Genomic DNA, 13852 nt, shown 5'->3' with positions numbered 1-13852 from the left:
GTGTGACTTCCGAATTAGCGGGAAGTTCTAGAGATCTTGTTGACGTACACACAAACCCCCAATACCAGGAACCATCAAGTTTCAACAGCAGGTTTGATTATAGATTTATTGAGGCAACTATTTCAAAGTCCTGAAATTACAAAATCAATTAATACAAAATTCCAGTTTTTATAACCACATAATCTTATTTGCTTTTTAAAATCATTTTTTTTCTACGGTTAAGAATCTTTGGAAACTTTGGCTTTAAGGAAAATTATTTGGTTTAAGAAATCATTGTTAAATGCAAAAATAAAAGCACATAAAAAATTACTAAAACATAATAATTAATCATAATAAAGTTTCATGTTTAGCTGGCTAAAGCCTTTTAAACTAATAAAATCGTCCTATACACCATTCACTTTAAATAAAATTAACAAATTCTACCTGAAGTTCTTATGGTTTCAAGCCCCTGGTATACTAGGGTCGTTCACGCACTATGAGACCAATGATAGGCCCAACTTTGTTCTCCGAAATCTTCACACACTCACATATCATTCAAAAGTAACGAACGTGGACGCATCAAAATATAAACAATCCATGCCGCGTCTCTTTAGAAAAGGAAAGTCAAACAAGACGACATTTGCGCTTGATTTGGGATAATGAATAAGGAATTAATTTCGATCTTGATAAACACAAAGCTTCCTCGAAAAGAGGTTAAGACAATGATCAATAAGTCTTACTTGCATTTTTCAGTTTATTATATAAATGCTATTCTTTTGACAGTGTGCCTAAATATTATCCAAAAATCAAACAGACAAAATGTATTTCTGGGTAGTTCTCATGATTATTCAAAGTTGTGTTAACCATGACACTTTGGTTAAGTGTGACTTCCAAATTCGCGGGAAGTTCTAGAGATCTTAGTCTTACGGACAAATCCCCCAACACCAGGAACCATCAAGTTTCAACAGCAGGTTTGAGTATAGATTTATTGACACAAACTATTTCAAAGTCCTGAAATTACAAAATCAATTAATACAAAATTCCAGTTTTTATAACCACGTAATATTATTTGCTTTTTAAAATCTTTTTTTCTACGGTTAAGAATCTTTGGGTACTTTGGCTTTAAAGGAAAATTATTTGGTTTAATAGATCATTGTTAAATGCAAAATAAAGGCACATAAAAATTACTAAAACATAATAATTGAATCATAATAAAATTTCATGTGTAGCTGGCTAAAGCCTTTAAACTTAATAAATCCGTCCTATACGCCACTCAATTTAAATAAAATGAAGAAAATCTACCTGAAGTTCTTATGGTTAAAGCACCTGGTATACTAGGGTTGTTCACGCACTATGAGACCAATGATAGGCCCGACTTTATTCTCCGAAATCTTTATCCACTCACATATTATTCAAAAGTAAAGAACGAGGAGACACCAAAACATAAACAACATTCCATGCCGCGTCTCTTTAGGAAAGGAAAGTCAAACAAAGACGACATTTTCGCTGAATTGGAATTGTGAATAAGGAAATTAATTTCGATCTTGATAAACACAAAGCTTCCTCGAAAAGAGGTTAAGACAAAAGTTTTTATATAGTTTTTTCATAAGTTAATATTATCACATTACAATAATACAATTTATTAACGCAAGATACAGAAATGTATAACTATACATCATCTGGGTCATAATCAAACAAAATAAAATCATATTTAAAAATTTCATAAAGTTGCTGCTTTACATCACTTGATAACTCATTCATATAATCAGCGGTGCTTTTCTTCACATTACCATCCTTCAGTTCACCAGTACTCTTGTTGATCTGCAAGTTGAACACTAGAAAATTGTGATGGATTAACATTTCCAGTCCTTGGATATCATCAGCAAAAGTCTCCATCTTAAAAGTAAAAAATTCTACAATGTTTGAATTTCAGAAATACTATAAATATCAAATATGTTGCTAAAAAGTAGCCCGACTGTTAATGTATAAATAACAGTTATAGAAATATTTGGTAAATTCAGTTTTCTGGCCCCTGCGAGAAACCCCGAAAGGATCTCTCCTAGTATTTACTTAACTTAACCTATTTTAAGCATAAAATACATTTTTCTTGATTGTTAAAATTGTAGATTTCCTTGATGTAATAATCAAGAGGATTGGCACATCCAGCGTATTTCCAGTAGGGCAACCAGTGGTCGTTTGTCCTTCGACTGTCAAGCATGTTATCTTGAATAACATATCTGACAAAGGATTCGAAGCTGGTGTTCCCAAATCTTTTATTTACTTGATATCTGTAAATTAATTCTGTTTCTTTGGGATTTAACATCTTATCCTGAATTTAGTCACAGTTAAAATATTCCTTTTATATAAAAGTATTTGCCTGAAAAACTTTTAAATTATATAGCTCGGCTACTCTAAAACACTAAACTGTATACTAGCCGTGCGTTCATCTGTCTAATTATGTAAAACTGTATTTGTTTCACTGGCCATGTTAAATGAATTTTCATTTGACTATTAAAAAAAGATTTTATATTTCATAAATACAATATAGTCTTTAACTTATATGCATTTAGTGTGTATTTTTTTTGAACTTTTGTTAAATTGTTACTATCTTCTTCACTGTACATTATAATCAGCGGAAAAAGCTTAAAATAAACTAACAATCCACTGATACTAGTACTCTAGGATTAAGCCAATTTGGTTTGTTCAAATCATTTATCATATTTATTCAAAAGTTGCAGGAACTATTTGATACCGTGCCTTGTAAGCAGAAACCAGTCTATCAAAAGGATGTCTAACTGTAGTAAATGTTATCATAGAACGCCTCAATGTAGGAAAAACATATGCACCTGGTAACAGAAATCGTTTTCTGATATATCTAAGGTTTTGGTCGTCTGTAGAGTTTATATATCCTGCCTAAATAAATATGAAATTTTTAAATAAATCGGTTTTGATAGGTTATTTTAGGTTAGGGTATGTCATTGCCCCGCAGGGTTAGAGCCCCCCGCTAGAAACAGGAAAAAGGCTACTGTGAAAATACGACGAAGCGCCCCTTAAGAGGCGTGGCGTTGTCACGAAAGGGATATACCCTAAATTTATTTTGTACTGTTTTAAAATTTATAATTCTGAACGGTCTGTCTGTACGTCTGTAACGGCAAGATCGTATAGTAAATTTTTGCTTGTTATAATCAATTAGTTGATTTTGATGGGTATTATATTATTAATGTAGCGTTTTAAAGTAAATAAAAGCTACGTTTATTTTAGATGTAATCAACCTTGTAGTTTCAATTAAAAGCAAATCTAGTATTTGAAATTTTAACCTGGAGGCTAAACTCAACTTTCCAGCTGGTTGAAGATGCCTTGAAGTGGATACAATTCATCAGATTGAATTTCCTGAGAACAATGGTACATCCACGGAAAAGTCGTCTTTTTCTCACTTGTTCCGGCACTTTTGTTCTACACGCCTGTCTCAAAGAATAAGTTAATTTAACAAAAAATTTTAATATTAAATTAAAAACAGTGGAAAGTAATTATCACTAACCCTCCTTGGCCAATATCTACGTTGACCCAACCCTGAACTAATTATAACCAGACCTAAAGTAAATAAACTACCTTCTCCTTTTATCCTAAAGTTTTATTTTAACAAGGATGACAACATCCATAAAAGCGAAGCACTGAAACAGTAGGACAAACGGACATTTGTATAGTGACAGAGCTGAATAATCAGAATATAAATGTATAAGAGTTGAACCAAAATTGTAAGTAAATTTGTTGAAAAACTGCTTAATACAGGATAATGTTTATGGACATACTTAAATTTTTAGGACTTGATTATAGAGTTGCTTCGCTTATAACATTAAACTTTGTTGTCCCTGGAATTAAAATACCAAAAATCAGATCAATCGGATGATTGGATCACATGAAAATTTATTGTTAAAAAAGTAAAAAAATCGACATGTTTAAAATGAACGTACGGACTTTCTGGTAATGATTATAGAGTTGCTACGCTTTCTAAATCGTACCTAATTACTATAGGAATCACCATGCAAAGTTTTAAATTGATAGGACAATTCTAACATGCCTAAATTAACGAATAAAAGCTATCTATCTCGGACGGACCGACCCTTATTATAGAAAAGCTTCGCTTTTAAAAATAAGAATAAAGGAGTGGGGGTTTAAATTTTAAATTTAAGCTTTTCTTACATGTCTACATAATGTATTAAAATCTTATTCTTCCTCAATAAATGCAGATCTTCTCGAAGCTTGAACATTTTTCCACGCTTCAAAATCAAACGTCGAATTTTCTGGCAATTTATAATCGTTATCAGATGATATAGTTGTAAATTTAGAGGTTTCTGTTGTACTTTTTAAGTTTTTGGGATACTTTTTGTACAGTTTGGAATGAATTTCATCTAGAATTTTAGTAAACTTTCTGTTGTTACGTAAAAGTTCTCTATTGTCTTGGATTTGTATTGGAGGTGGGGATTTGTTAACTGAATTATTGTTTTGATAAGTATATAGGTTTACACAAACTAATGTTATAAGAATAATATTAACAAAAACTAATGCTGGTTTTGATTCAAAACATATTCGATAAAACATATTAACTATTTTTTTCTGAAATGAAATAAATCAATTATAATTTGCTAAATCATGAAATACTCGAATGGACCCCTAGAGGAAAAAAAGAAAAAAAAATATAAGTGATATGAGGGTATAACGTGTGGTTTTTGTATGTTTGCTAATATCTCATAAACGGATGGAGCAATTGTTCCAAAATTTAAACTATAGTTTAGTATTTGCCAAGCGCGGAATGTATGCCATTTAGCAAGAGTTACGGACCCAAGAAAAAACTTTATCCCTCCCCCATCCCCTCTCCTCAGATATGCTATAGAGTGACTATTAAACAAGGATGACAACATCCATAAAAGCGAAGCACTGAAACGGTAGGACAAACGGACATGAACACTTATATAGTGTCAGAACTGAATAAACAAAATATAAATGTATAAGAGTCGAAGCAAAATTGTAAGTAAATTTGTTGAAAACTGCTTTATACCGGATAATGTTTATGGACATACTTTCATATTTAGGACTTGATTATAGAGTTGCTTCGCTTATAACATTATTCTTTGTTGTCCCAGGAATCAATATACCAAAAATCAGATCAATCGGATGATTAGATCACATAAAAATTTGTTGTTAAAAAAGTAAAAAAATCAACATGTTTAAAATGGACGTACGGACATTTTGGTAATGATTATAGAGTTGCTACGCTTTCTAAATCGTACCTAACTACTACAGAAATCACCATGCAAAATTTAAAATCGATAGGACAATTCTAACATGCCTAAATTAACGAAAAAAGCTATCCGTTACGGACAGACGGACGTACGGACGGACCGACCCTAATTATAGAAAAGCTTCGCTTTTAAAAATGAGAATGTTTGATTTACCTTTCATCATAAAGTAAATTAGAATATTGCCGAAACTTTGCAAGAAAATAAAATAACACATGTTCAAAATTTTAGTATCATTAATATAATTATCATTGACATAAATCCACCTGGACATATTTTCATAAATAATTACTTTTGACAATCAATTCTATTAAATTTATAAACAAGAATTAGTCTTGAAAGGGAAAAATAAGTCTACATAATTTATAGTTATTTATTGCATGGGATTATGGACAGTTTTCCGCAGATAGTAAAATGAAATCGGATTTAAGACCATTGAGGCATTACATTTTTTTAAAAGAACTGTTATATTAAAAGTTTTATGAACATTATTGTAATCAGTTAAGCTCTACATGGTTTTTTATTTAAGCTCAAAATTTAAAACAAATTCCGTTGTAAATGTAAATACAATATTTTATTCGTAATATAAAGATTTTTAAGATTAAGAGACTGCTTTTTGTGATAGACTTTAAGATAAAGACAGTCCAACTGTGGTAAGCCGAACGTTTCAGCTCACAGGGTTGCGAGTTCGAGTCCAACGAGCCTTAGCCTTGAATTATTCTACCAAAACAAACTAGCAGGATTTAGTCATACAGAAATTATATATTTAACTGAATAATATTTACAATGAATGTTTACTATATATATACAACAGATTATAACAATGGTTAGGTTTGAAGGGGGTGTGGGACGCAAGGGCTTAGCTCCCGGCGGTAGACAGGCTGTGGGGGCAGCTGTGGTAAAAGGGGAGGCAGCGCCTCCCGGTTGTATAATCGCGTGAGGGGCGCGTGATAGCTGCGTGTTTGAGCCCCTCCCCACACTTAGGCAGGCCAGTTTGACCGCTGGATAGCGGGGTCAACATCGGTCATGAGATAAATGGTGATATAATAAGATTAGTGCAGAGGGTTTGTTATGATAAGTCACAGCGTAGCAATTCTGTAAACTGCCTGTCCGTCTGGTTGTCATATTACCACAACCTCCCCTTCAAGGGTTGCGGGGCTCTCGAGCCACCAGGCCTTGAACCTGGGGATACGACAACCTATGTCTGCGCAGGACAGGCTCTTCCTGGGGCACAGCTCGGTGGAGGACAGCTCGGGCTACACAGGCTCCGCGGGACACTCGCTGCTCTGTCTGGCTGTGGTTGGATATCAGCATTGTCAACTCCTGGTTGGCTTCCAGCCGTGGGTTGGCGACGGCCAAGCCCCATCGCTGGAAATTTTGCCTTGTCTGCAGGACTAACTCTGCCTCGGCGGGTAGCTGGACACGGAGGCCTAGGCTAACTCTGGTGGTTCCCAAGGGGGGAATGACGATGGAGGAAGGCGCATAAAATTCCATGGGGGCGCCTGCTTGATCCAGGTTGCTTGGCCTCCTAGCTCCTACCCGGATGGGGATGGCTGTCATCTACAGGGGGCACATTGCTTCAGCTTTGTCCTCTGGGGCTGCCTCTTCCATTGCAGTGGCCGCTTCTCCTCCTACAGGCTCGCTGCTGGCCGGCAGGTTCTCCATGTCCGTATCAGGATTCCAGATGGCATCTCTGGGTGGCTCTGGAGCTGGCGGCGGCGGCGGTGGTTCGTTGGGTTGATCCTGCAGGTTCTCTTCTACTGGGTCACGATCCTGGCCGCTAGGCTGTGGGGCGGCTGCGGTTGGCTGGTACACTGGGAACTGTCCTGGGTCACTAGCTGGTGGCGCCGCAGCTCCGACCGGCAGCTCGGTGGCATCCTCGTCGCCGTCCAGGTCGCCTTGAATGTCTGTTGGAATCTGGTGGGCAGTCACATCTCCAGTGTATTTGCGCAGTCGGCCTACATGCGCGGTGACTTCCGAGATCCTGGCGGTTGGAGAGGCAGGTTTGATGACATAATGGACGTCTGTAGCTTGCCGCACTACCTTCCAGGGGCCAGTCCATCTCTTGGTAATCTTGGCTGCCTTCCCTGGCACCAGGCGGGGGGCCAGGTACCAGACCAAGTCTCCAACCTCATACTTGGCCGTGCCTTCGTAGGCTGCCGCGCTCCTCCGGATGGTTCCCTCCTCTCGCTGCTGGATGGTGTCATACACTGCATGGTAGCGTTGCAGGAGAGCTTGGACGTTGGCTGGAACCGAGGCATATTCTGTGTCTGGCAGCCGGAGCACCATGTCCACCGGAAGTTTGGCCTCTCTCCCAAAGTAGGCCAGGAACGGGGTCACGCCGGTGGATCTGCAGGCCTTGGTGTTGTAGGCGAAGGCAATGGCAGGCAAGTGTGGCTCCCAGTTGTTGTCGTCTCTGTCTAGGAACAGACGCATGCCTGTGTTGAGCGTCCGATGGAACCTTTCCACTCGGTTGGACTGCGGGTTGTAGGGTGGTGGATGTGTCAGGCCAATCTCAAGCTTGGAGGCCAGCTCCTTGAATACCTGGCCGGTGAACTCCATCCCGTTGTCGGAGTGGATTTTCAGGGGGCATCCGAACGTGGCCAGGTGGCGGTGCAGCAGGGCTTCAGCCACCGTGAGGGTGCGCTTGTTGGGGATGGCGTAGAGGCTGACAAACCGGCTGAACCCGTCTTGACAGATGAGGATATAGCGGTTTCCAGCTGGGGTCTCTGGCAGCGGCCCCACCAGGTCAATAAACAGGACTTGCTGTGGATACCCCTGGCGGGAGGGCACATGTATCCCTAGCTTCAACCTTTCCTTGGTAACCTTCTGGACACACTCAGGACAAGTCTGAACCATCAGGCGGACGTCACGGGACAGGTTGGGCCACCAGAAATGCATGGCGACGCGGGCGATAGTAGCGTCCATTCCAAAGTGCCCGGCCATGGGGGTCCCATGGGCTAAAAAGAACGCGTCCTGCTGGAGGGCCGAAGGCAGCAGGTATCTTGTTCTTTCCCCTGTCAGGGTCTGGTCAGTGGTGGTGAGGCAGCCATGCTCGTCAAGTCCCAGGGCTGTGAAGCGGCTGGCGTACTGCTGCTCGTCTCGTTCCTTGCCGCGCAGCTCAGCCTTAGTTGGGGCTCTGCCATCAGCCACCCACTGGCGGACACGGAGCAGGAGAGGGTCCTGTGTCTGGGCTTCTAATACTCTAGCCGGGTCCAGTCGTGCGGCAGGGGGCCGGCTAGCTGCGGACTCCCCTAGCTGGCAAAGGTTGTGGATGTACTCAGCCTGCTCTGCTAATTCTTCAGCGGTAGCTGTCGGCATGTTGGCGTCCTCCCGGCGGCTGAGGGCGTCGGCGTTGGTGTTCTGGGTGCCAGGACGGTGGCAGACAGTGAAATCTAGGGCCGCTAGCTCCTCCTGCCAGCGGGCCACCATCCCTGTGGATGTGTTCAGCGACTTCATCTGTAGCAAGGCTGAGGAATCAGTGTTGATCTGGAAGCTGCGGTAGGACAAGATGCCGTGAAATTTCCGGATTCCATACATAATGGCGGCCATCTCTCCCTTCCAGGACGGGTAGCGAGTCTCGGGGTCGGTTGTCTTGCGCCCCACGGCGGCAATCAGCCTCTCCTTGCCGTCCTGGCATTGACTCAGAATAGCAGAGATGGCGCGGCTGCTGAAGTCTGTGGTGAGCTGGAATACCGCCGGCAAGTCAAACCTGGGCGGCGCTCGGATGGGGGCTTGGCGGAACTTGTCCTTGAGCTGTAGCAGCTGGGCTTCCATCTCAGGCGTCCAGGCTAGGGTCTTGGCCGTCTTTTGCCGATTCATCTCGTAGGTGAGGTCGGCATACTCTGGGATGAACAGGCGGTAGTATCCAAAGAACCCCAGAAGCGCCAGCAAATCCTTGGGGGTGCTGGGGGCCGGCCAGTCCAGGATGGCTATCCACTCACGGCTGAGGGTGTGGCCCAGATAATCCACCTTGGCTTGAAACAGCTTGGTCTTAGCTGGCTTGAGGCGGATTCCTCCCCTGCGGTGGGCTTCCAAGACCTCCCGGAGCCTAGCCAGGTGGGCCCAGGTATCCTGGTGGAAGGTCAGGACGTCATCAAGATATGACTGGAGGTTGGCTGTGCCTAGTGGATTTAGGACCCCTGCAATAAATCTGGAGTAGACAGACGGTGCCGTAGCAAGGCCAAAGGGCATCCTTTTCCATTGATACAAGCCCCTGGGGGTGGTGAAGGCGGTGCAGGGCCGGCTGTCCTCAGACACACGGATGGTGTAGTATGCGGCCACCGCGTCTAGGGCACTGTAGACGCGGTGTCCTCCAGCTCGTTCTACCAACTGCTGGATCCTGGGCAAAGGGTAGCTATCCAGTTCCAGGCACTTGTTGAGGGCTCTGTAGTCGACGGCCCAGCGGGTGCTCCCGTCCTTCTTCTTGATGGGCACCAGGGGGCTGCTCCAGGCGGAGTCTGAAGGCTCTATGACTCCCTCTTGTAGCCAGGTGTCCAGTTGTTTCTCCAACTCAGCCTCCTGTCGCGGGTTCAGATCCCTAAATCTCTGGCGGATCGGCTGGGTCCCTGGTTTGAGGCGCAGCTGCAGCTCTACTACGTCCGTGCAGCCGGGGGTAGAGTTGGAGAAGACGTCCCTGTATTCTGATAACAGGGTCCAAACCTCCTTTTTGAGCAAGGGGTCCTTGCGCAGGAACTCGTTGTCTTCCATCTCAAGGGCCTCCCACAGCTCCTGCATATCTGGGGGCTCAACAGGCTCTTGGAACGAGTGGAGACGAGGGGGAGGCTTATCAGAAACCTCTAAAATGTCAGGCTTGACTAGCTCCCCAGCCACTGGGAGGCCAGCGTCCAGCAGGAGGGGCGTCTCCCCTTCATTTACCACCAGCACTCGAAACACGCTGGCGGAGCCAGGCCTGTGGGCATACAGGCCTTCTGGGATGACAAGATCCTCCCCAAACCTCTGTTCTGGGGCAGCTAGTTGGATGGCATCCTTGGTACGGTGTCCTACTAATTCAACAGGAACAGCCATGACACCGCGGCCAGGCAAGACCACCCGCTTGGCCGTGCGGAGTTGGGGTGGCTGGCCGTCAGTTGGAGTGACAGCGCTTAGCCTATACGTGGCTGGTGCGGGGTCAGCTTCGGCTCCGGGACCCACCGGCCGCAACTTGACGGCTCGGCCTCGGGAGGGGCTGACGTGTCGGAGCCAGGTGTGGCTCCGAGGGCGTCCGGCCACGATTTGACGGGCTCGGTGCTGGGAGAGGCCGGGGCGCTGGGACCAGCCTGGGCTCCGTGGGCGTCCGGCCGCGACTTGACGGGCTCGGCGCTAGGAGAGGCTGAGGCAGCGGAGCCATGGGTGGCTCCGGAGGCGGCCGGCCACGACTTGACGGGCACGGCGCCGGGAGAGGCTGATTCCTGGGAGTTGAGTGTGGCTCCGGGTGCATCAGACCGCGACTTGACGGGTCTGGACTCGGACTTGGCTGGCTGAATGGCTGGGGGTTCCAGGTAGAGGGGGCCAGGTGGACACGGCTGGCCGTTGATGAAGGTGTCGGCGGAGAAGATTGGTTCTGGAGGGCTGGCAATCTCAGGGAACGTTGTTGGCAGGTTCTCCAGCGGCACCTTGGGCACTGGGGGCAACCCCATGGCTAGCAGGTTGGTCCCCCTATGGGCGTTGAGTGCAGTGTCCACCCAGTGCGTGCCTTTCTCGACCACACGCGGCTGCTCTGGCAGTGGGCCTGGCAGAGGCCCCTCGTAACTCAACTCTCTCTCGGCTGTCTCCCGGTCGATGGGGACGCCACGGAGTGGGATGAACTCCCCACGCACCCACAAGCAAGGGGGTTGCATGTCGAAACAGAGCCTAGTTCCGAACTCCTTGAGAAAATACCCTCCTAGGTTCAGAGGGTGTGAGAGATTCCGTACCACAGTCACGTGGTACAGATGGAGTATAAGGGTGTGTGAGACTGCCATATATAATTCTTTCAATTTTCCTATTACCTGGAGGGGCTGGCCTTCCTCGTTAGCAGTCAGGATTTGGGTGTTGTCTGGAATCAACATGCGTTGCACGCCCATTGCGTGCATGAGGTGTTCAGAAATTACAGCAGACCCTGGTACACGGTTGCCAGAATCGATCATGGCATCAACCTGTACATGCTGGGCAGGGTCAGGAGTGGGAAACCTCACCCTGATATGGCAGGGGAAGTGGAGGTCCTGCCCTTGAGACAAGGGGGCCTCCCGTTCGGCTGGGGTTGGCAGAAACTTCGGTGGTGGCCGAACCGCAGCTATGGTGGTATCGCTTACCATGGTGGCTTAGACTGTAGCTTCGAATCACTAGAGCTTATCAATTATCACTGGGTCAACAATTTTATATTTCTTTTATCACTTGGTTGACATTTATACACACTTATGTGTTGTTATCACTAGGAGCTCTAGGTGTGATTCTGGAAGCACTGGCAGCAGGGAATGTCCGCCCTGCAAGGTTCAGAGGGGTGACGGCGGCAGGGAATGTCCCGTCCTACAGCGCCGCTGGTTCGAATCCCGAAAGATGGAGGCAGGGAATGGCCCGTCCTACAGCGCCTCGGGTTCGAATCCTGGAAGGCAGCGGCAGGGAATGTCCCGTCCTGCCGTGCCTGTGGCTCAAATTCTGCTATCCGTCGCAGTGGTAGGCCTTACTTGTGTGCTGAAGCTTTGCAGCCACACATTGCCTTCTCAAGGAGACCAGCACCCAGCTGTCTGCCTCGTAGGTTTGGCCTGGGTGTCCTGGGGCTTGTCCCAGCTACACTTGCCAATTTAGACTCAGTTCTGTAGCCGTTTGAGCTAAATTATCCGATTACCGTGGCTGCGCACCTAGCGCTACTCCTACACGGTACGGAGAAAGCGTCTTAACTGGCGCTTTTAGCAGGCTAAATCTGCTTGCCGTAGGCCAAAGGCCCACATATTGCGTTCAAAATGATGGAAATTCGACCTAAGAAGGCCGTCTCACGGGTCAGTTGGCTTCTCAGTTGGCGGCTGATTGTCCCCTTACTTGCCAAAGGGTCCAATCAGAGGTAGAATAGGCTAATTTCTGTAAGGCTCGATTGAAACACGCTGACACCAAGATGTGGTAAGCCGAACGTTTCAGCTCACAGGGTTGCGAGTTCGAGTCCAACGAGCCTTAGCCTTGAATTTTTCTACCAAAACAAACTAGCAGGATTTAGTCATACAGAAATTATATATTTAACTGAATAATATTTACAATGAATGTTTACTATATATATACAACAGATTATAACAATGGTTAGGTTTGAAGGGGGTGTGGGACGCAAGGGCTTAGCTCCCGGCGGTAGACAGGCTGTGGGGGCAGCTGTGGTAAAAGGGGAGGCAGCGCCTCCCGGTTGTATAATCGCGTGAGGGGCGCGTGATAGCTGCGTGTTTGAGCCCCTCCCCACACTTAGGCAGGCCAGTTTGACCGCTGGATAGCGGGGTCAACATCGGTCATGAGATAAATGGTGATATAATAAGATTAGTGCAGAGGGTTTGTTATGATAAGTCACAGCGTAGCAATTCTGTAAACTGCCTGTCCGTCTGGTTGTCGTATTACCACACAACGACACAAAAATGCTTAAATGTAACTTGATCAACCATGCACAATTCACAAAAAGTTTGCTACATATTGTTTTCAACATAAGTTCATAAAGATTATGTTCGTTGTGCAGCTATGTTAAAAAGATGCTAGGCGTTATTTAAATAGTTTTCTTAATATAGTACAAATGATGCCATAAAATTAAAGCTCAACAAATACAGAATGCTAAATATCTACATACTCATATTTACGACTTGACCTAAGACATGCTTAGATTAGAACGCTATGCCAATCGTTATCAATATTCAAAAAAATCAAAATGAATTGTATTAAAAATATTGTTTTCAAAATGCTTAAACGTTCATATTTTAAATGGACATATGGAATTTATGGTAATGATTATTGAGTCAAAATCAGAAAAGCTTTGATTTGGAAAAATTATTTGATATCAATTTTCAACAGATACTGCGTTATAGTTGAATAGAAAAATTCGAAGTATCACTTAACTAATAATGATTTCACAAAGGTCTTATCTTAAGTATGGAAACCCTTTACAATGTAAAATTGAAGAACAGAAGGACGCACAGATAATATACAGTTAAACTAAGAGTAGCTGCGCTGATAACATTTATATTTGCTTATCTTAAACTATTCTTATAACTTAAACCTTTTACGGTCAATAAGTTTTTACGAACTAATTTTAAAATATAAACACTTTAATTGAAAGTGTTTCTAAATTGTATGTGTAAAATAATTATTTATACATTACATATGTTATACATTATAGTGTGATTAATAAGTTTAAATTCCTAAATCTATAAAAAAAAGCTACTTAAAATTATTGATGAACTTTGTATTAAATCATTGAAAAACCTTGAGAAAATTTAAAAAGTGAACTTTCTTTATCAATCAAACATTCTCTACAGTAAGGGGAATCTACACTGAAATCAGATTTCTATCTTTTATAACTTTGAGAAAAACTAGCTTTTATCCTATTTCTAGCCCCTGCAGAGAGAATTGAC

The 13852-nt window shown here is 43.8% G+C and overlaps 1 protein-coding gene across 1 annotated transcript; it reads right to left on the bottom strand.

Annotated features, from left to right (window-relative positions):
* Nucleotides 1-1647: 1647 nt before the first annotated feature.
* On the bottom strand, nt 1648-7838 carry LOC145312539 (carbohydrate sulfotransferase 11-like). The gene is made up of 5 exons (XM_080151793.1): nt 7821-7838; nt 3297-3440; nt 2737-2892; nt 2080-2308; nt 1648-1814 (listed from the first exon to the last, which is right to left on the bottom strand). The coding sequence occupies exons 1-5, from the start codon at nt 7836-7838 to the stop codon at nt 1648-1650; spliced, it is 714 nt and encodes a 237-aa protein (XP_080007919.1).
* Between the last annotated feature and the right edge of the window lie 6014 nt (nt 7839-13852).

Source organism: Acartia tonsa, chromosome 2 (assembly GCF_053477335.1).
Source record: "Acartia tonsa isolate MP-2025a chromosome 2, ASM5347733v1, whole genome shotgun sequence".
NCBI lineage: Eukaryota > Metazoa > Arthropoda > Copepoda > Calanoida > Acartiidae > Acartia > Acartia tonsa.
This window is presented reverse-complemented; position numbering and strand designations above follow the sequence as displayed.

Coding starts and splice junctions, on each gene's coding strand:
- LOC145312539 (XM_080151793.1), bottom strand. Junction 2,309..2,736: donor GACTGGTTTCTGCTTACAAG/GCACGGTATCAA, acceptor GACTAAATTCAG/GATAAGATGTTAAATCCCAA. Junction 1,815..2,079: donor TTTTAACAATCAAGAAAAAT/GTATTTTATGCT, acceptor ACAATTTTCTAG/TGTTCAACTTGCAGATCAAC.